Source organism: Engystomops pustulosus, chromosome 2 (assembly GCF_040894005.1).
Source record: "Engystomops pustulosus chromosome 2, aEngPut4.maternal, whole genome shotgun sequence".
NCBI classification, from domain to species: Eukaryota; Metazoa; Chordata; class Amphibia; order Anura; family Leptodactylidae; genus Engystomops; species Engystomops pustulosus.
In genome coordinates, this window is record NC_092412.1 from 161,568,525 (window position 1) to 161,592,802 (window position 24,278).

At 42.4% G+C, this 24,278-nt stretch overlaps 1 protein-coding gene across 2 annotated transcripts in view; it reads left to right on the top strand.

The window, feature by feature from the left end:
* The window catches only part of ITPR3 (inositol 1,4,5-trisphosphate receptor type 3), a 253,384-nt gene that overhangs the window by 223,994 nt on the left and 5,112 nt on the right, over positions 1 to 24,278 (top strand). For both annotated transcript variants that reach the window (XM_072137166.1, XM_072137167.1), the window contains exon 56: positions 5,624 to 5,784. In XM_072137166.1, the coding sequence (XP_071993267.1) occupies positions 5,624 to 5,784 (161 nt within the window). The remainder of the gene's footprint in view (positions 1 to 5,623; positions 5,785 to 24,278) is intronic.

Sequence of the window (24,278 nt, forward strand, 5' to 3'; positions counted from 1 at the left end):
TCCAGGTCTGGGTCCAGGTCTGGGTCTAGCCAAAATTGAACCAATTGTCACCGCTAGGTAGCCCCTTTTCATCTGGAACTCAGTTACAGTTTGAGGGGCAGAAAGTAAAAAGAAAAACGAAAATACCGGTAAATATATATTAAAAAAATTCCCTAAAAATATATCCCAAAAATGTCTTCTCCCCTCAAGTCAATACGTCCCATTCACCTTAATACAGACATGTAAATTAGCAAAATTTTCAATTTACAATGCTTAAACCTTCTTTTTAAACATGTCGCAGTGAGATATCAACTCTGTGTCCTACAGCCCCAGATAGATTTAGGCACTGTAGAGGTGATCTGCAGGAGGTGATGACATCACTACATTGAGTCTCCTGTTTCAAGCAGCTCATTACTGCAGCCTAGAGCAGGAGGCATGATAAAGTGACATCATCACACCTCAACTTTTACACTAAGAGGACAGGGAATGAATTGAGGATAGAGGCGAGTATTACTGCATTCTGCATTCTGCCCACCTGTGTGAAGGGGGTCACCTGCCCCCCATGTTTCAGATAGATGCAGATCCAGGAGGTGGGACCCAACCTATTATTTATTGCATATTCTATGGATATGTTATACATACTATTACTGATAAAATCTGTTTTAGTATGATGGCCACAATGAGCTCTATATCACTAGATAGGTAGGAATCTCTCCTGTGTTTTCTGAAACATGCAACATTCGATGCATTGCGGCTAGTGCCCTCAGATCTTTTAAGACCCTTGCAACTGTGAGAAGAAAGGATTGGACCATCCAGCATAAATTTATATTTGCAGTGCAATGTTTCAAGTTATTAAGTTCTCAATCATAGGTAAAATACTAGCTGGCTGATATAAATTGTCCTGTAAGATGCTGTAATGCGTAAGATGACCCCCCAGCAGGTAGTTTTGGTATTGGTTTCAATATCTCTTACCCCAGTCTAGGGTCTCTGTGATGTGCTCTTTGCCCGCTAAGAATATCTATTGCTCACAGACTCTCTCCATATGCAGAGAGTGTATACACAGCTGACATCTGCCAGTATCCTTAGCAGTCAACCTGCTAGGTGCAACTAACAGCACCTCTATCTTTGATGGGTGATCAGCAGGGTTGCTGATTGGTTGCCAATACAGCTGGGAGCCACTTAAAGGGGTTGTCAAATAACTGGGGGGTAAGAAAACAAAAAAGAGCTTATACATGCTTTCAATGGTGCTCCTGTGGTGATCCTGTACCTTCCCTTGTCAGTGCCGTGCCTCTAATAGGAGAGATGTGAAGAAATAGAAAATAGTACTTCCAATAGCAAGATTATCCTTAATGCTCATATCAGTGGCAATTGTATCCCTGAGCTATTGCTCACCTGGACTTGTTGTTCTGGAAGGCACAACACTGTCTTATTGTTTACTATGTATAACGAGGAGTCGCCTCCACGTCTCATTATCCTTCTAGATGGTGGTACATATGCAAAAAAAGGGATCCAAAAAGTGAAGGGTGCAACCCCCATATATAGGAAATTATGTAAAAAGACATTGGCACTGACAATTGGGTCCAAAGATTATGGACTTGATATGTTCATTTATTGGTAAAAACCTTACAAATAATAATAAAGACTTACAAATAATGATTCTAAGTCTGGTTTTGGAAAATAACTTTGCTCTTATGGCCTTCATTTGTATTTACAACAACGGGGAGTGTCAATATACAACATCGGATAATTTTTTAGAAAATATATTAATCTATACAGAAGGTATATTGACAACCTGCTTTTCGTTTCGAAAGGGTCCAAATGGAAGCTCTGTCATTTGTAGAATATGTTAATAATAACACCTGGGGTATTTATTTTACTTTAGAATTTAACAACTGGAAAATAACTTTTTTAGATATGGAAATTTGAAGGAACGAAAGCCAGATTATTACAAATATTTTAAGAAAGTGGATACAAATAGTTATCTTAACTATGAAAGCTCCAATTTAAAAAATGGAAATAAAATATACCTTTTAGCCAATATAAGAGTGTTAGAAAAAAATTGTAGAGAAGAAAAAACATTTAAAACACAATTTTGAGGAAATGGTCACCTTCAGAATAGTACCTATGGTAAATGTAAAGCACTTACGCAAGAAGCATGTATGTTTAATCCCGAAAGTCAAAGATCCCCTAAAACAGCCGGATTCTTTGTTGAATTTTATTACAAAGTAGAACAGTAGACACAAAGATATATATATATATATATATATCACCCTCGAAAAAATATTGGCATATCCTAGATAACCTTTTAACCTTTGGCCAAGTTAAAAAATTGATCGCACCTAGTCAAATAAAACAACATAAAATAAGAAATAGCAGAGAAATTACTCCAGCAGTTACAGTGGGTATGGAAAGTATTCAGACCCTTTTCATTGTTTCCTTGCAGCCAATTGTTAAGATCAACAAAAGTTCTTTTTTATGCTCATTAATGTGCACTCTGTATCCCATCTTTATTAAAGACAAAAAACTTATTCAGACCCCTTGCTGTGACTCATATTGAACTCACATGCTGTCCATTTTCTATGGTTCTACTCTTTCAATGGAGTCCAGCTAAACTAAGCAATCGTGGGAGAAGAGCCTTGGTGAGAAAGGTAAAGAAGAACCCCAAGATCAATGTGGTTGAGTTACAGAGATGCAGTAGGGAGATGCACTGCAGCCCTCCACCAGTTAGGGATTTATGGCAGAGTGTGCTCAGGGAAGCTTCCTCTTAGTGCACATAAATTTGCGACTTTTCCACTCGCCTAGCAAAACTAGCCGTGCAGGAATTTTTCAGTTTTGCATCTGATATATCTTTAAAATCCAGATCTGAAGGTATGAAAAAGTTGCAAATGTGGTGCAAATCCTGGTTAAAAAGTTGCAAATCAACTCCAGTTCTGACCATGCATAGGAAAAACTTTAAAAGAAGTTGAAGTAGAGTTTGAGACTTTTGTTCAACAGTAGTAAAAGCCCTATAGACACACCGCCTGATATATCGACCTCTAGGATAAATCAAACAAGTGCAAAAGTTGGGGGAAAAAAGAAAAGACACGCACAAATGTTCTGATAAATGAACCCACAGTTTTTACAATGATATCAATGAAATTGTCCTCCCATCCCACAAACAATGACACTTACACTGCCTCATCCACTGAGGGTATGAAAAGGTTACAGCTGACAGAATATGGTGACGCAAGGCATTTCTTTTTAATGCAAGGATTTTAAACTTTTAGGTAAAAAAATATAACTAAACTACGGTAAGTAAATTGGGTATCACTCCAAAAATACTGATCCAAAGAATAAATCAGAGGTGTCATCTCAACAATACATTGAAAGCCATAAAAATAAAGCCCTTCAGCATATGGTGCAACTCTACAACTCTACAACATTACACAGAATATTGAATAATGCCACTAGTACTATTGTTCTGGCAGATAAAAAGTTCTCAAATAGATTTGTAAACAAAGAAAATTGAAAAGTTATGGCTTGTGGAAGGAGTGGAGTAAAAAAAAAACCTTGATCTTGAAGGGCTTAAAAAAACACATGGTAAAATGGACTTTAACTAGTCTAAAATATCCATAATTAGATCACGTGCTTAAAAATGATTTCTAAAATGTTAGCCTGACAAAGTTTCAAAGCTTCCTGAGGCAAACATTTGTAGTCATATCCATATAAATTATGAAAATGGACACTTTGTAGTACAGTACTGCCCTAAACGACTGATGTTTAGTCTCCGAATACTATAGGACTGTGCAAAGGTGCTGTCTGGTCGATCAACATTAGATGAAATTTCATTAAAATGGTAATGTCCAGCATTAACATTGCTGACAATAGGGTGAACGTGAAAAAATTGATGCTTTAGCACGTTATCTGTGTAAAAATGTAATCTTCTCTCTTATTTGTTGATCCTGTTGATTTTTTCATTTTATTTTTCAGTATGTCTGTATTTCTCTGATTATATATACTTGGGAACATTTCAGGACAATTGACCTGTATCATCCACTTTTTGTAGATTATATTCCTGCTGTATGTGATGAGTAACTGTTGATCTTTTGTTTCTTTCCTCAATAAACCTTTTATTGAACTATAATTTTTCATCTGATAGTGTGATGAAAAATGGATCATTTCATTCATAAATTGTTTAAAGATTAGTGTCATTGCATGTTGTCATGGCTGGTGACTGTTACAACCATGATGTACTAAAATGTGTAGGGTTGTGTATGTCAAATAATCTCCAGGTGAATGTTCATTCCACAGTTTTTCAACTATGGACCTACTTTGATCTAGCATCCATGTTCTCTGACACCGTCCAATCAGTGGCGTTCAGTGTCAGATCAGATCTTCCTTAAGCACTGAACTTGGAGAGTGGTCTCGCTGTTCTACAGCTAGTAAGACGACTCTGCCTGCTGCTGCTCGCTCCCCATTCCCTCTGCACATAGTGATGATTTTGTATGCACGGTGCACGCTGCTGCTATGTTCAGCACTTAGAACACAGCGTGATATCTAGCTGTAGAACAGCGAGAACAGTTCGGTGCCTAAGGGAGATCTGATCTGACACCGTCCAGAGAACCTTGGTATATACACACGCCCCCCACCCCTGCTGCAGCACCTCCTCTCTGACGATCCGCTTCAATTGTCACTGGGGCAAAAAAAAATTGTCTGGAGCTACAATTATAAAATATACAGTTTTGACTTACATACAAGTTCAACTTAAGCACAAACCTATTGAACCTATCTTGTATGTAACCCGGGGACTGCCTGTATAGACATCGGAAGATATACAGAATTTTGGTAAGGCTGTCATCTTGCAGTATTGGATCCTAGCCATCCATGACAAGTGCATCTTTCCCAACCTCGTAAAGTCAGCTTTAAGGTTTATCCTTAGTTCAGCTAAGTTTTTCCTTCTGGTCTCCAAATTATACCTAGAGATTTCGTAATCTCATGACACAGTTTGGGTGGGATATTCATTGGGAGAGCTACTTAAGCTATTTCCTTATATTCAATTTATAATATGACAAGTTGGAGAAGCACCTCAAAATTTGTAACAGTTTACAAAGTGATTTTTCAGGGTCATAATAGGTGATGATGAGATCATCCTCATACAAGGAAATTACCCCCCCCCCCCCCCTCCCACTGATATTTCCCCCCTCTCTCAGTAATTTCAGAATTGGTTCTAATACTCTCCGCCAAAGGCTTCATCATTAGGGCAAATATAACTGGAGATAATGGGTAGCCCTGACGGGTACCATTATTGATCTCAAATGGTGACAATAAAAAAGCCGAAACCAAAACCCTTGCTGGGAGAGCTGAGTATTCCTACTAGGTTCTCATGACGCATAAATAGCTTTTTAATTTTAATTCTTTTTTAGTTTTATGGTTCATAGTTAGTGCTGTTTACTAAACTCTACTATTTACATTTTAAGTGTAAAAGTGATTCAATTGATCGTATATATTATATAATGTAAACATTGTCTGTCTCATGCAGTTTCCCCAGTGAGATTCTAAATATGATTTATCACAAGTAAAGCTGCACTAAAGACTGTCTAAATGTCACACATACTAATAATACTCTTATCTTCTTGTAAAATGGGAATCTTATTCACTTCTGCAGGACTGGAGAGAGATAAATTTGACAATAAGACCGTGTCCTTTGAGGAGCACATTAAGGAAGAGCACAATATCTGGAATTATCTGTACTTCATCGTGTTGGTGAGAGTGAAGAACAAGACAGATTACACTGGTCCAGAGAGTTATGTGGCGCAGATGATAAAGGTCAGCTTCAGAGCTAAAATGGATCTCAGTATGAGCTTTGATTATAGCATCATCTACTAGTATTATTAATTCCCATGTTTATTTTAATTCTACAGAATAACAAATATATTCCAACTTCAATCTCTGACAAAATCTGATCAAAATTTCCATTTGTTTGTCCATTATCACATTGTATATGAATGTATTTGATTTCATTACTATGGTACAACATTCTGAGGCATACACCTTTTCAGAGACATAGCTTGGGGCAAGCTTGCAGTGTTAATAGCCTCTCGTGTCCTCCTTATTTTTATTATATTTGCTAGTTATAATCTATGGCTGACATTGTTAAAATGCATCTTATAACCTTGCAATGTTTTAATCTCACAGACATGCTGCTGTCAGTTTTGTAAAGATGCCACTCAGATTCTACTGTTTTGGCACTACCTTAATGGAAACTTTCCCCTCTTGGAAGGAACCTGTGTAACGCTGCTACAAGTTACAAATTAACTTACTGTATATACTCAAGTATAAGCTGACCCGAGTAAAAGCCGAGACCCCTAATTTTACCACCAAAAACAGGGGAAAATTATTGACTCAAGCCAAGGGTGGGAAATGCATTGGTTACAGTCCCCACCCCAGTATATAGCCAGCAAGCCCCCAGTAGTATATAGTCAGCCAGCTCCTAGTAGTATACAGCCAGCCCCATTTAGTATCCAGCCAGCCCCCAGTAGTATACAGCCACCCCCTAGTAGTATACAGCCAGCCCTATGTAATATACAGCCATCCAGACCCCAGTAGTATACAGCCAGCCAGCCCCCATGTAGCATACAGCCAGCCAACCCCTAGTAGTATACAGCCAGCCCCCATGTAGTATACAGCCAGCCAACCCCTAGTGGTATACAGCCAGCCAGCGCCCATTTAGTATACAGCCAGCCTGCCCCCTGTAGTATATAGCCAGCTTGCCCCCATGTAGTATACAGCCAGCCCCCAGTAGTATACAGCCAGCCCCCATGTAGTATACAGCCAGCCTGCCCCCATGTAGTATACATCCTCCCAGCCCCAAGTAGTATACAACCTGCCAGTCCCCCATAGTTACAGCCTGCCAGCCTCCCATAGTATACAGCCTGCCAGCCCCCTGTAGTATACAGCCTGCCAGCCCCCAGTAGTATACAGCCTGCTAGCCCCCAGTAGTATACAGCCAGACCCCAGTAGTATACAGCCAGCCAGCCCCCATGTAGCATACAGCCAGCCAACCCCTAGTAGTATACAGCCAGCCCCCATGTAGTATACAGCCAGCCAACCCCTAGTGGTATACAGCCAGCCAGCGCCCATTTAGTATACAGCCAGCCTGCCCCCTGTAGTATATAGCCAGCTTGCCCCCATGTAGTATACAGCCAGCCCCCAGTAGTATACAGCCAGCCCCCATGTAGTATACAGCCAGCCTGCCCCCATGTAGTATACATCCTCCCAGCCCCAAGTAGTATACAACCTGCCAGTCCCCCATAGTTACAGCCTGCCAGCCTCCCATAGTATACAGCCTGCCAGCCCCCTGTAGTATACAGCCTGCCAGCCCCCAGTAGTATACAGCGTGCCAGCCCCCAGTAGTATACAGCCAGCCCCCAGTAGTATACAGCGTGCCAGCCCCCAGTAGTATACAGCCTGCCAGCTCCCAGTAGTATACAGCCAGCCCCATTTAGTATACAGCCAGCCAGCCCCCAGTAGTATACAGACAGCCAGCCCCCAGTAGTATACAGCCAGCCAGCCCCCAGTAGTATACAGCCAGCCAGCCCTATGTAATATACAGCCATCCAGTCCCCAGTAGTATACAGCCAGCCAGCCCCCATGTAGTATACAGCCAGCCCCTAGTAGTATACAGCCAGCCCCCATGTAGTTTACAGCCAGCCCCTAGTAGTATACAGCCAGCCAGCCCCCTGTAGTATACCGCCAACCAACCCCTAGTAGTATACAGCCAGCCAGTGCCCATGTAGTATACAGCCAGCCTGCCCCCTGTAGTATACATCCAGCTTGCCCCCATGTAGTATACAGCCAGCCAACCCCCAGTAGTATACAGCCAGCCCCCATGTAGTATACAGTCATCCTGCCCCCATGTAGTATACAGCCAGCCTGCCCCCATGTAGTATACAGCCTGCTAGCCCCCCATAGTATACAGCCTGCCAGCCCCCCGTAGTATACAGCCTGCCAGCCTCCAGTAGTATACAGCCTGTCAGCCCCCAGTAGTATACAGCCTGTCAGCCCCCAGTAGTATACAGCCTGTCAGCCCCAGCAGTATACAGCCTGCAAGCCCCCAGCAGTATACAGCCTGCCAGCCCCCAGCAGTATAAAGCCTGCCAGCCCCCAGCAGAAAAAAACAACCTGCCAGCCCCCAGTAGTATACAACCAGCCCCCAGTAGTATACAGCCAGCCAGCCCCCAGTAGTATACAGCCAGCCAGCCCCCAGTAGTATACAGCCAGCCAGCCCCCAGTAGTATACAGGCAGCCCCTGGTAATATACATCCTGCTCCCCCCCCCCCTATGCTTAAAAAAAAAAAAAAAAAACTCATATACTACCTTATGATTTCTTCCCTGCGGCTCTTCTTCTTTCTTCTGTCATGAACGCGGCCATGTTTTCTTCTAGCAGGCGCATACTATGATGCGGCCGCTGCTGACGTCATAGTATGCGCATGCTGGAAGAAAACATGGCCGCGTCCATGACAGAAGAAAGAAGACAGATGAAAGAAGAAGACGGGACGCGCTGACATCGGGGACATTGGGGAGCCGCGTGGAGCATCAGGCCGTCGGAGGGTGAGTATAGAAGTTTATTTTTTTTTTCATTTTTTTGTGCTGAAAAACTCGGCTTATGCACAAGTATATACGGTAATAGTATTTTGGAACGCAACAAGGGGTGTATGGAAAGGGCTCACAGACTGAGCCTTCTCCATACAGGCTGGTTGCTTGCTATTAACACCCACAACTGTTGCCTGCACTGATAATTGTGTCAACCTTTTACAAGACGCAAGTAACAACCGGCACATGTACTGGCAAGTATTTTAGCTATTCACCCAATGGAACCTCCAAGCAACAACTTGTAAAATTACTGTGTCTATGATTCCGGTTTCACTGAATATTTGTTATTTGAATTTGTATGCCCACCTGACTGGGTCCTGACTGCCAGGGGCAGTATATGGTAAAAAAAAGTAAAAAAAAAAAAAAAAGGTCAACTCACCCCCCTTTTCCCTAGAACTGATATAAAAATAAACAGTAAAAATCATAAACATGTTAAATATCACTGCATCCCAAAAATCTCAATCTATCAATATATATGTATGAATATATTTATTCTCTGTGGTTGACCCCATAATGGAAAATATCACCAAATGTCCAAAACTGCACTTTTTTGCCATTATACATCATATAAAAAGCTAATAAAGAGTGAACAAAAGGTTGTACATTCCCACAAATGGTATCAACGAAAACAACATCACGTCATGCAAAAAGGTTTTTTTAAAAACCTAATAAAACCTGTATTAATTTGGTAGCGTAAAAGGGGAGGTGTCATTTGGAGTGCAAAGTGAAATCTGTAAAAACAGGGTCCACCATAAAATGGCGCAAAAATGTTTTTTTCCGTCAAGTTCACTGCATTTGAACTCTTTTCCTGCTTTCTAGTACATGCCATGGAAAATAAAATATGGTTACTAGAAAATACAATTTGTTAGGCAGAAAATACGCCCTTATAAAGATGGAAAAGTTTTGGTTTTATAAAGAAAGGAAGCAAAAGATGTAAACGCAAAAACCGTCAAAGCCCCAAAGGTAGGCCTAGCTTCAGCTAAAAAAAAGTTAATTTACTGTATTTCAACCTACATTCATTGGGCTGCATAAGTTTACATGCAACTTGATATTTACACTTTACAGCCACAAATGTAAATGTATTTAATTGATATCTGATAATCTGATATATGTGTGATACAATAACACAAGTAGCAAGTCGTTTTGAAATGTACATGTGCAATTTTCCATATTTTTGCAAATTAGCAGTTTAACCCCTTCTTGCCGAGGTCCATTTTCTTTTTTTGCATTTCCATTTTTTACTCCCCTTCAAAAATAACTTTCTTATTTTCCATGTAAATCGCTGTATGAGGGCTTTTTTTCTGAATAACAAATTGCACTTCATAGCGACAGTATTTAATATTTCATGTCGTGTACTGGGAAGCAGAGAAAAAAAATACAAATGGTGAAAAAACCCATTTGCACCATTTTCTTGTGGGCTGGATTTTATGGTTTTCACTGTGCACCCCAAATGACATCTCTACCATATTCTTTGGGTCGGTGTGATCACAGGGATACCAAATTTGTATAGGTTTTATAATGCTTTCAAACATTTACAAAAATGAAAACCTGTACAAAAAAATAAATTCTTCATTTTGCCATTTTCTGACGTTAATAACTTTTTCATACATCGGTTATTTTTTTGCAGCTTTTGATGAAGCATTCAATGCTACCATTTTAAGGACTGTATGGGCTTTTGATCACTTTTTATAGAATTTTTAATATTTTTCAAAATGGTAAAAAAGTAGCTTTTTTGAATTGGGGCGCTATTTTCCGTTACAGGGTTAAATACCAGGAATAAGCATTATCATTAGAGATGAGCGAGCACTAAAATGCTCGGGTACTCGTTATTCGAGACGAACTTTTCCCGATGCTCGAGTGACAGAATGAAGCTAGATAGCATCTAAAACATCCAATAATTGACCCTGACACTATAGGGGACGGCATGCAGAGGCAGCGGCAGGCTAGAGAGTGGCATGGCGACATACCCTAAATGGACTCAGGCTTCAAACCAATGGGTGGCAGAGAGGAACCAAAGGAGGTGAGCAAGAAGCGCTCAAATAATATCGGTACATGATAAAAGTTTGCCAGTATATTTTGTGGATTACACAGCAGGGTGGCGACAAAGTTAACATGGAAGCCATGTAAACAACCCAAAATTCTGCCTGACACAGCTCGTTTGATAAGGGGACCATGTAAGGAGGCAGTGAACTAGTAGTAGATTAAAGGTGCTGCAGTTAAAACTATGTTAGTTGGATCTTGGCATGGAGCTGGCGCTCCGCTGCCAGGCGAGCTTTCGCCAATACAAGCCCCTGTCTCTAGGCTACTCCCCAAACAGCACTTCTAAGAACCTTTTGTATAAGATCAAGTGTAGTAGCGTTCTTATAAGTTTAGGATATGGCGGGTGAGGGGAATGTAAACAGATGCGCAAGAAGCGCTGAAATAATATTGGTAAATGATAAAAGTTTGCCAGTATATTTTGTGGATTACACAGCAGGGTGGCGACAAAGTTAACAAGTTTGTTGTGGAAGCCATGAAAACAACCCAAAATTCTGCCTGACACAGCTCGTTTGATAAGGGGACCATGTATGCCTACAGTTCATGCCAGTCGCTGCACTGGCTGCCAGTCTCCTTTCGAATACAGTTTAAAATAATAACCCTCATCCATAAAGCTCTGTATAATGCTGCACCCCCCTACCTCTCCTCTCTTATCTCAGTCTATCGCCCAACCCGTGCTCTTAGATCCGCCAGTGATCTTAGATTAACCTCTACCCTAGTGTGGACCTCCCACTCGCGTCTCCAAGACTTCTCTAGAGCTGCACCAATTCTATGGAATGCTCTGCCCCGGACTATCAGACTAATACCTAACCTCCAAAGTTTCAAACGTGCTCTTAAAACCCATTTCTTTAGGCAAGCCTATAACACTCATTAACAGCATGAAGTTTTAACTCTTCTACTAACCCGTCCTGTGTCGTCCTCCCATCTGTTATCCAGCAACCAACAGGCACCAGACTTCTCTGCAGTCCCATTCACCCTGGACCTGGTATATAAGATGACGGCTGAGTGGTTCAAGCGACAGCAATTCCATTTATTATATTTTGTTCTATTCCCTAAGAAGAATGGCTTGACCATTAAAAATTCTTTTACCTCGTGTTACCCCATCATCTTCATAAACCGTAAGCTCTGGTGAGCAGGGACCTCACTCCTGTTGTTCCATACAAATGTTGTGCTCTGTTACATTACATTTGTATTTGTTTCCTATGATTTGTAAAGCGCTACGGAATATGATGGCGCTATATAAATAAAGATTATTATTATTATTATTATGGAGGCAGTGAACTAGTAGTAGATTAAAGGTGCTGCAGTTAAAACTATGTTAGTTGGATCTTGGGATGGAGTTGGCGCTCCGCTGCCAGGCGAGCTTTCGCCAATCCAAGCCCCTGTCTCTAGGCTACTCCCCAAACAGCACTTCTAAGAACCTTTTGTATAAGATCAAGTGTAGTAGCGTTCTTATAAGTTTGGGATATGGCGGGTGAGGGGAATGTAAACAGATGCGCAAGAAGCGCTGAAATAATATCGGTAAATGATAAAAGTTTGCCAGTATATTTTGTGGATAACACAGCAGGGTGGCGACAAAGTTAACAACTTTGATGTGGAATTCATGAAAACAACCCAAATTTCTGCCTGACACACCTCGTTTGATAAGGGGACGATGTATGGAGGCAGCTATATGGACGACTTTTGGAGGTAGCAATGGAGACAACGTGTGGAGGCTTCTATGGAGACAATTTAATTTGGATAGTGCCTGTATGTGGCAGTCCAAAAAAGTTTTCAAACCAGAGGAGCAGGTAGGTGGCCCTCCAGAAAAATGAAATAGATTGAGTGCCTGTATGTGGCAGTCCAAAAAAGTTTTCAAACCAGAGGACCGGGTAGGTGGCCCTCCAGAAAAATTAAATGCATAAAGTACTATAGCTAGAGCCAGTGGGCCCTGTCAAAAAATAGCCAGTTTCCTCTGCTTTAGTGTACAAAGAGGAGGAGAAGGAGGAAAATGAGGAGGAGGAGGAGTGCATAAATTATTCACGTTGAGCTTCCTTCACCTGGTGGAGATTGGAAATTATGAGAAATCCAGGCTTTATTCATCTTAATAAGCGTCAGCCTGTCAGCGCTGTCAGACGACAGGCGTGTACGCTTATCGGTGATGATGCCACCAGCTGCACTGAAAACCCGCTCGGACAACACGCTAGCGGCAGGGCAGGCAAGAACCTCCAAGGCGTACAGCGCCAGTTCGTGCCACATGTCCAGCTTTGAAACCCAGTAGTTGTAGGGAGCTGTGTGATCATTTAGGACGATGGTATGGTCAGCTACGTACTCCCTCACCATCTTTCTGTAAAGATCAGCCCTACTCTGCCGAGACTGGGGACAGGTGACAGTGTCTTGCTGGGGTGACATAAAGCTGGCAAAAGCCTTGTAAAGCGTACCCTTGCCAGTGCTGGACAAGCTGCCTGCTCACCTACTCTCCCTCGCTACTTGTCCCGCAGAACTACGCACTCTGCCGCTAGCACTGTCAGAAGGGAAATACTGTTTCAGCTTGTGCACCAGGGCCTGCTGGTATTCATGCATTCTCACACTCCTTTCCTCTCCAGGGATGAGAGTGGAAAGATTTTGCTTGTACCGTGGGTCCAGGAGAGTGAATACCCAGTAATCGGTGCTGGAATAAATTCTTTGAACGCGAGGGTCACGGGATAGGCAGCCTAGCATGAAATCTGCCATATGCGCCAGAGTACCAACGCGTAAGAATTCACTCCCCTCACTGGCCTGACTGTCCATTTCCTCCTCCTCCAACTCCTCCAACTCCTCTTCTTCTGCCCATACACGCTGAAGGACTGAACAATGGTCCCCTCTTGTGTCTCGCCAACATTCTCCTCCTCATCCTCCTCCACCTCCACCTCCTCCGATATGCGCTGAGAAACAGACCTAAGGGTGCTTTGGCTATCAACAAGGGAATCTTCTTCCCCCGTCTCTTGTGACGAGCGCAAAGCTTCCGACTTCATGCTGATCAGAGAGTTTTTCAACAGGCCAAGCAGCGGGATGGTGAGGCTGATGATGGCGGCATCGCCACTGACCATCTGTGTTGACTCCTCGAAGTTACTCAGCACCTGACAGATATCAGACATCCACGTCCACTCCTCATTGTAGACTTGAGGAAGCTGACTGACCTGACTACCAGTTCTGGTGGAAGTTGACATCTGGCAGTCTATAATCGCTCGGCGCTGCTGGTAAACTCTGGATAACATGGTTAATGTTGAATTCCACCTCGTGGGCACGTCGCACAACAGTCAGTGAGCGGGCAGTTGGAGGCGGCGCTGCGCTGCCCTGAGAGTGGCAGCATCTGTGCTGGACTTCCTGAAATGCGCACAGATACGGCGCACCTTCGTGAGCAAATCAGACAGATTGGGGTATGTCTTGAGGAAACGCTGAACTATCAGATTTAACACATGGGCCAGGCATGGCACATGTGTCAGTCTGCCGAGTTGCAGAGCCGCCACCAGGTTACGGCCGTTGTCACACACAACCATGCCTGGCTTCAGGTTCAGCGGTGCCAGCCACAGATCAGTCTGCGCCGTGATGCCCTGTAATAGTTCTTGGGCGGTGTGCCTTTTATCGCCTAGGCTCAGCAGTTTGAGCACCGCCTGCTGTCGCTTAGCGACGGCACTGCTGCTGTGCCTAGAGCTAGCGACTGATGGCGCCATGCCCACGGATGGTAGTTCGGAGGAGGAGGTGGAGGAGGGGTGGGAGGAGGAGGAGGCATAGTATGCCTGAAAGACCTGGACCGAGGTAGGCCCCGCAATCCTCGGCGTCGGCAGTATATGACCAGCCGCAGGGTCAGACTCGGTCCCAGCCTCCACCAAGTTAACCCAATGTGCCATCAGCGATATATAGTGGCCCTGCCCGGCAGCACTCGTCCATGTGTCCGTGGTCAGGTGGACCTTGTCAGAAACGGCGTTGGTCAGGGCACGGATGATGTTGTCTGACACGTGCTGGTGCAGGGCTGGGACGGCACATCGGGAAAAGTAGTGGCGGCTGGGGAACGAATACCGAGGGGTGGCCGCCGCCATGAGGTTGCGAAAGGCCTCGGTCTCTACTAGCCTATATGGCAGCATCTCCAGGCTAAGCAATCTGGAGATGTGGACATTAAGGGCTTGGGCGTGCGGGTGGGTTGCACTATATTTCCGTTTCCGCTCCAGCGTCTGGGGTATGGAGAGCTGAACGCTGGTGGATGCTGTGGAGGATCTTGGAGGCGACGATGGGGTTTTTGTGCCAGGGTCCTGGGCAGGGGGCTGACTATCAGCTGACACAGGGGAAGGAGCAGTGGTGTGCACGGCCGGAGGTGAATGGGCTTGGTGCCACTGAGTGGGGTGTTTAGCATTCATATGCCTGCGCATACTGGTGGTAGTTAAGCTAGTAGTGGTGGAACCCCTGCTGATCCTGGTTTGGCAAAGGTTGCACACCACAGTCCGTCGGTCATCCGGTGTTTCCTTAAAGATCCTCCAGACTTCTGAAAATCTAGCCCTCGCCGCAGGAGCCCTCGCCACGGGAGCTTCACTAGTTGACACATTTGGCGCTGATGCACCAGCTCTGGCCCTGCCTCTCCGTCTGGCCCCACCACTGCCTCTTCCAACCTGTTCTGGTCGAGGACTCTCCTCCGTCTCAGAAGCACTGTGTTCACCCGGCCTCTCAACCCAGCTTGGGTCTGTCACCTCATCATCCTCCGATCCCTCAGTCTGCTCCCCCCTCGGGCTTCCTGCCCTGACAACAACTTCACCACTGTCTGACAACCGTGTCTCCTCATCGTCGGACACCTCTTTACACACTTCTTCCACTACGTCAAGAAGGTCATCATCACCCACAGACTGCGACTGGTGGAAAACCTGGGCATCGGAAAATTGCTCAGCAGCAACCGGACAAGTGGTTTGTGAATGTGGGAAGGGTCCAGAAAATAGTTCCTTAGAGTTTGCCGGTTCAAATGCCAAATTTTCCTGGGAGGGGGCAGACTGGGGGGGGAGGAGGCTGAGGTGCAGGAGCTGGAGGAGTGCCGATTTCGGTGACATGGGTGGACTGCGTGGAAGACTGACTGGTGGACAAAAAGCATTGTCGGCAATCCACAACATCACCTGTTCGCACTGTTCTGGCCTCAACAGTGCTCTACCACGAGTCCCAGTAACTTCAGACATGAACCTAGGGAGTGTAGCTCTGCGGCGTTCCCCTGCTCCCTCATCAGCAGGTGGTGTCTCACCCCACCCAGGACCACGGCCTCTGACCCCTGCAGTAGTTGGACGCCCACGTCCCCGCCCTCATCCTCTACCCCTAGCCCTTGGGTTAAACATTTTGAAAATGAAAGTTATAACTTTAATTTTTTTTTTAACTTTTTTTTGTGTTTTTTTGTGTTTTTTTTTTTTTGTGTTTTTTAGTTTTTAAAACCAAACGATGCTATCCTATTGCTATGGCTATTTTCTAGCCAAGTATGAAAGCACACTGCTATGCCAGATGAGATGACGCTGAGTTATGAAAAAATAAACGTAAAATAAAAAGGAAATGGCAGACTGTGCCTAATTGAAATCCAACCCCTAATAAATTTTCCCACTTCGGTCTTTGCGATGGATATGTGCGTCACTAAGCGCTAAACACAAAGGTCGCAAGTCTCACTACAAATTCCTCACAATTTGGTAGTAGATGCACTGCAGCAAGGACAGCCACCAGCAGATCAACCAGAAATAAAATATATATAACGCTATTGTAGGCGTAAGTAAGCCGTTTGGATTCTCCTTTGGCTATTTTCTAGCCAAGTATGAAAGCACACTGATGAGATGACGCTGAGTTATGAAAAAATAAACGTAAAATAAAAAGAAACTGGCAGACTGTGCCTAATTGAAATCCAACCCCTAATAAATTTTCCCACTTCGGTCTTTGCAATGGATATGTGCGTCACTAAGCGCTAAACACAGCGGTCGCAAGTCTCACTACAAATTCCTCACAATTTGGTAGTGGATGCACTGCAGCAAGGACAGCCACCAGCAGATCAACCAGAAATAAAATATATATAACGCTATTGTAGGCGTAAGTAAGCCGTTTGGATTCTCCTTTGGCTATTTTCTAGCCAAGTATGAAAGCACACTGATGAGATGACGCTGAGTTATGAAAAAATAAACGTAAAATAAAAAGGAAATGGCAGACTGTGCCTAATTGAAATCAAACCCCTAATAAATTTTCCCACTTTGGTGTTTGAGGTGGATATGTGTGTCACTAAGAGCTTAACACAACGGTAGCAAGTCCCCCTGCAAATTCCTCACAATATGGTACTAGCTGCAAATAAAAAAAAAAAAAAGTATAACGTTATTGTAGCCCTAAGAAGGGCTGTTGGGTTCTTGTAGACTCACTCCTGCCTAACAGTAAGCTAATAGAACACCCTAACGCTATCCCTGCAGCAGCAGCAGCTCTCTCCCTAGCGGCATCCAGACACAGAATGATCCGAGCAGCGCAGGCAGGGGCTAGTCTATTCCAGGGTCACCTGATCTGGCCAGCCAACCACTGCTATCGACGTGTAAGGGTACCACGTCATGCTGGGTGGAGTGCAGAGTCTCCTGGCTTGTGATTGGCTCTGTTTCTGGCCGCCAAAAAGCAAAACGGCGGGAGCTGCCATTTTCTCGAGCGGGCGAAGTATTCGTCCGAGCAACGAGCAGTTTCGAGTACGCTAATGCTCGAACGAGCATCAAGCTCGGACGAGTATGTTCGCTCATCTCTAATTATCATATTTTGATAGATCCGACATTTTAGGGTGTGGCGATACCTAGCATGTTTGTGATTTGAAATTTTAGTTTTCTTTTTTTTACTTATTTTCCCTACCCTTGGTTGTCTGACTGATTCTACCATATTACATATATATATATATATATATATATATATATATATATACTACAGTATGGCAGTATATGGGGATCTCACACATTAAAATTAATGGCTTAAAACCAGCCTCGGATCTTCATAAGACGTGAGGCTGTAATGGCAACTGATCAGGATTTAAATGCAATGCCCACCTTGTATGGAGAGAGCACAGCCTGTGAGCCCTCTCTCCTCACACCTGCAACCAACATATAATGTTATAGTTACGTGTCGTGTCATTAAACCCATCTGTGACAGTGTGCCAGAGGCAATAGCAAATTCACCATATACTGAAATACTGTAGTATTTAAATTATGGTAGACGGAATAAGACCCCCGAGGGCAGTGGTGGCAAACTTACGGCACTCATGCCAGAGTGCAGCGCTCTCCATACAGCGCTCTATCTGTGGGCACGCACATCATTTGCCCACCCTTGTCCAGGATGGCAATATTTTATCAATGACCAGGCTAACAGCAACATACTCCCCCAGTCTCTGTCTCTTCTCAGGTCTACTGTCACTAATCACCCTATGGGGGTAATACTTATCACTGTATGACTGTAATATTCATTACTGTATGAAGCTACAATTGTGTATGTACATGTGTATGGCTATACAGGCGGTCCCCTACTTAAGGACACCCGACTTACAGACAGACCCCTCTGACCTCTGGTGAAGCTTTCTGAATACTTTGCTATAGTCCCAGATTGCAATAATCAGCTGTAAAGTGTCTGTAATGAAGCTTTATTGATAATCCTTGGTCCCATTACAGCAAAAAATGTTTAAACTCCAATTGTCACTGGGGCCAAAAAATTTTTTGTCTGGATCTACAATTATAAAATATACAGTTTCAACTTACATACAAATTCAACTTAAGAACAAACCTCCGGACCCTATCTTGTACGTAACCCGGGGACTGCCTGTAATATTATTTACTGTATTTTGGTAATATTTATCACTGTATGAAGGTAATATTTACCACTGTATAGAGATAAAATTAATCACTGTATAAAGGTAATTTTACTCATTGTTGGACGATAATACACATCTCTCTTCAAAGAAGATTTTCTGGATGATGCCAGAACACTGGTTCATGAAAGAAACATGATCTGGAAGGTGTGAAGCTTCTTGACAACATACTGATTTATTAGGTCAACTTCTGCAGACAGGTTCCCTTTACTGTATGGTGGTGATATTCTTCTCTCGATGGCAGTAATATTCTTTACTATATGGCAGTAATATTCCCATGTTATTAGTAATATTGTCCTTTTTATAGTGATCTTTGTTTATTATCAGTACAATTGTATTTATGTTGTTGTACTGGTGGTGGTTACCAGGTGGCAGTATTATTTGGCCCTTGTATAGTAGTATTGTTGGTAATATTGGGCTAGCTTTCTGTGCGATACATACGTGGGTTTTGGTTTGTAGTTTGGGCACTTGGTCTCTAACAGGCTCACCATCACTGCCTTGTGGGGTCTAAGAATACAGAAATAAAAAAATGTGTTGGAAACAAAATAAATCCTAAACATGTTGGGTATCGCTGTGTCCCAAAATGCCTGATCAATAAAAAAAATAAAAAAAACAGTTATTACTGATGGTGAACTAAACCCTGTAACAGAAAATGGTGCCCAGAAGATTTGAATAAAAAGGTCGTTCTGTGGTCTTTGATCCTACTGACCCAAAGAATTAAGGGAAAGTATGTTTTGGAGTGCACAAGGAAAGCCGTAAAAACAAAGTCCACAAAAAAATGCAGTAAATGTGTTTATGTGTTTTTGTGTTTTTCCATCAGATTTTTTCCCCAGCTTTACAGTATATGGCATGCAATATCAATATAGTCACTGGGAAGTCCAAACAAGCCCTCATACTCTATACACAGAAAAGTAGAAAAATGGATATTTTTTTATGTTGAGGAGTGGAAAATGGATTGCAAATTGGAAAAATAGCATAGGTGGTAAGAGTTAAATGCATTCAACCCCGTTTATTCCGATGCCCATAAATATAATACAGTTGGGGAATTTTGCAACCACATAACAGATTTTGTGACTTTTTGAGATTTTTACGCATCGCACACCACTTACAAAAAAGGGGATGGGGCACAGGGCAGGCAGGGGTGTAAATTTACTTTCCCCTCTGCCAGAATTCTGGCGCAGATTATATCTAAATTGTATGTCAGGTCAGATGGCCAGTGCTGCGCCAGAATGCCTGAACCTCTTAGTAAATCCAGTGGGCCTGTCTTGATAAATCTCTTCCATTGTGTTCAAACACATAGACATATAAATGTTTTTAAAAAAACATTTGAGAAAAATAACATAATGAAAAGAAAGAGAGACACTAGACAGTTCAGGGATAAAGTTGTGGCAAAGAGTATTGTAGGGTTGGATTAACGTCACCATGACATTGGGGAGTTTCTATTTGCGCCTCCATGACGTTCCCCAACATCAAGTGGACCGCACAGGCTCAGAAGCAGATCTGTGCAGAAGGCAGGCTGTATGTGACATGAGGGGTTGCCCACCACACCTCCCGGCGATCACATCCTAACCCCCCTGCCCTCGTGCAGCATGGGGGTGCCGATCGTCTCCATGGCAGGATTGGGGTCCTATGACTGTTCTAATACACTGCCATACATCAGTATGGCAGTGTACTAATTTGAACAAGTGATCATATAATCACTTGTTCAAGTCCCAGCGAGAAACAAAAAAAAAAGTAACTAAAAAAAAATGTTTCTGCAAAATAAAAGTTCTCTAAATGCCCCATATAGTGTAAAACTCCCAAACACCACAAAACGTGAAAATCACCACACAAAGAGCACATATAGGGTTTGGCCACTTCCATAACAACCCGTAGAATAAAATTACCATATACACTCAAGTATAAGCCTAGTTTTTCAGCACAAAAAAATGTGCTGAAAATCCAAACTCGGCTTATACTCGAGTAAAAAAAAATATAGGTTTCAGCTGTTTTTTGTAGTAAAATTAGGGGCCTCGGCTTATACTTGGGTCGGCTTATAGTCGAGTATATACGGTAATTCATTACTGAACACGTTTGGTGAACGCCTTAAAAAAATAAATAAAAACAAAGCAAAAATTGTGATTTTTTGCAATCTAACCAAACAAAAACACCATAAAAAGTTATCAAAAAGTCACATTCATGTGTGCATGATACCAATAAAAAGTAAAGCATGTCCCGCAAAATTTAAGCCCTAGGAGGCAGTGACTGCCGCATGTAGCCTGGCAGCCCTTTTTTATGGGTGACAGGCCCTTTTTAAGGTTTAAACAAAGTTAAAACAAATAGACTAAGCTACATTTTTTCCTTATTGCCAAATGCTGTTTGGAAAAATTCAACAATCCATATCGCATTAGGGTGGCATAATGATGTGTATGGGATTACGGGGAAGCTTGTCATAAATCAGCAGAAGATGGATGGAGCTAAATACAGGGCAATCCGGTTAAAGTCGTAAATGGGTGGTTGACTTAAAAATTGTTGATTGCAAACGTTCTCCAAGCAATCTGCTGTGACAGTGCTAGAGCCGTTTGGAACAGAAGGATGGACTAGCTGCGCAAAGCTGGTAGAAACATATTCAAACACCTCATTGGAACTAAAGTTGGTCCTACAAATGATACACTCAGGAGGCTGAATTCACCATCACCAATGCTTGTTTTCAGCTTAATGACCCAAAAAGCTAGATAACTTTTCCGGAATGTCTGCTTTATGTTGGAATGATATTTATGCGTCCTCTCCTTTTTTCGAAGATGTTATGAGGCTTAGAACCTCATAAGGCTTAGGTGCGATTTTTTCTAGTTTTCATGAAAATCACCAAATTTTCAGGGACAACTCATTTTCAGAGGCATAACTTCTGTATTTTTCTGTTGACTGGTCTGGTTGAGGGCTTATTTTTTGCAAAAATAGTTGTTATTTTCAGTCATATCATATTAGGCCGCGTACATTTTTGTGATCACTTTTGAGAACATTTTTTGTAAGGGTATTTGATTAATGATTGTATAGTACGGGAAGTTTTGCGCGTTTTTTTTACGTTGTTCATCAAGCGGGTTCAATATTGAATTAGATTTATTGTATACTTAGACATACAGTATAAACACACCATATACACACAAAGGGGCGCATTGATCATAGGCTGGTGCTAAGTGCACCAGCATATGATGCTTCTTACCCCCACCTAGGCAGTCGCCAGATCTATGAGGAGGCTAATGCGCTGCGCTCAATGAAAAAGATTCAAACGTTATAGCACTTTTTATATGAAAAATTCTTGCTTCTTTATTAAATCATCATATAAAATGGATCAGCACATAGTGGTATCCACAAACACTGTTTCGAGTGAAAAAACTCTTCATCATGGCTAACATATACTAATGCTAATGTCGTATTTAAAGAGAACCCGTCATGCAAAATAACCCCCCTAAACTAAATATATTTTCATAAACTGCCATTAGAGAGCATTGCCTCTATCCCTTCATTGTCCCTCTACATGCCTGTAAACCTAAGCAATGAGGTCCTAAAGCTGTATGCAAATGACCTGTGAAATGTCCAATGAAGCATTAGCATATTCAAGCTGTCCACCTTATTCATGAGTGGGAGGCACAGCCACACCCCCAGTGCTGGACTGACAGCCTGTATAATGATGTGAGGCTGTATAATGATGTGCTTCCTGGTGCTGGTGGCCACGCCCCCTGCAGCCTGTGTGTGCATGTGTGTGTGTTTAGGAGAGATACAGCAGCTCCATGCAGCCATGTTACAGCAGAACTTGTCAGATTCATGTGTAGCTGATGTCTGTGTCTCTCACCTGTATATTAGGAGGATGCAGCATGTCAGCAGATGCAGCACACACACTAGCCATACTTTACTATACATTACACACAGACATGAGCAGGGGGAGGAGAGGGGAGGGGTAACAGGGGTGACATCACTGCCTCTGACCATGTGACCAGCCTCATTTACATGATAAAAAATAGATGATTTTACAATGATTAATGTATGAAATAACTAGATAAAGGCTGGGATGGGATCCTTGTGAGCTGCTCCAACAGGTAGAGGTGACAGGACAAGTGACACAGACCTGATGACAGGTGTCCTTTAAATCAAAATTGGAACCAAAGAGAGGCTGATGATGTCACAGATAGAAAAAACACACACTTGCATTCAGTATAGATTTTGTTCTCTCATATATGGTAAATGTATCTCAGGTAAATATAAAATAGATCATCTTTTTTATTTAGACCAAGGGGAAATCGTGTTTTTAATTCCAAAATGCAGAAAGCTTCTCTCTTTCTGAGAATGCTCTCCCAGTTTCCCCCCTTCCTCAGGAAATACACCCTTTCAATGCCATAGCAGGAGAAGGAGTTTACCTGTCTGTTGTGGACTTCAATGAAATGCCTTGCAGCACCTGATATACCAGTAGTTTTTTTATCAATATCAGATAAATGCACTGCTATTCTTGCTTCCTTTTAATTTTTCGAATGGTGCTGCCAACATATTTTTTATTGCAGCTTGTACACTCTATGATATAGACAATATAGCAGGTGTCACAATTAATAAAAGACTTAATGTTGTATGTTTTTTCCTCGCTAGTGAAGTTTTTCTTTTTGTCTGTATATTGGCATATATTACACCGGCTACCTCCACAAGCATGAAAGCCCTTGGTTGATAGCCAGGTTTTATTTTTCTGATTTTTATCGCTATAATAGCTAGGAGCCAAAATAGGCCCTAAAGATCTTCCTCTTTTCACGCACTGAAAACCTTCGCTTAAGATATTTTTTAGAGCACTGTCCTTATTTAATATCGGAATGTACTTATTTATTATTTCACAAATATTTTTGTATTCACTACTTTAAGGTGTGGAGAATACCAAATTACAGCGTTGTTTTCCTGTTTTCTTTTTTTCCCCCAGTTGTATTTTTTGTATAGGCTTTAGCCCTTTTTAACGTCCAATCAGTATAGCCTCTATTTCTTAAATTATTATCTATTTTCTCACACTGTTCAAAAAAGATGTAATCATTTGTACAATTTCTCCTGGCTCTCACATATCTCTTTTATTGTGTTCACTGGGTGACAGCTGTAGTGAACCAAAAACAACCAAAATTGTGTTACCTGCTATAGGTTTTACATAGGTGTGTGTTTCTATCTTGTTGCTGTTCTCATTTACATATAATGTGAGATCTAAAAAATTTACTTTTTCTGGAACAATTCACCTGTAAATCGCAAGTTATAGCAATTGGAATTGATGTAATCCAAAAAATTTTTGAAAGAAAAATGTCACCTCTCCACACTAGAAGCATATAATCTATAAATCTACTATAATGAAAAATATGTGCAAGAAAAGGGTTGGTAGGGGTGTAAATAAAGTTCTCCTCCCACCATGACATCTCACCAAACACTGAATCTTCAACTTAAGAGAGGCTGCTCTCAGCGCTATTTTAAAGTGACAGTTCACTGGCTGTTTGAAACTGCGTGGAAAGTAAGAAGGTGTTAACAGAACTGCATTATCTTTGGAGGTCATTTTGCTGGACCCACCATTTCTTCCTGTACCAAGAGACCCTGGAAGGAAGCTACAATGATAGTTTGAATATGCCTTCCTTCTGTCAACTATATCGATGGCCTCAGGCGGCCGATACAATTGAAAGATGTGGAAGAACAGGTAGCAGTAAGTTACTGTATAAAATTCCATCCTGGCACTTCACGGTAAATAAGTGGATTTTAGATGTAGTTTGGGCACTCTGTCTGTAAAAGGTTCACCATCACT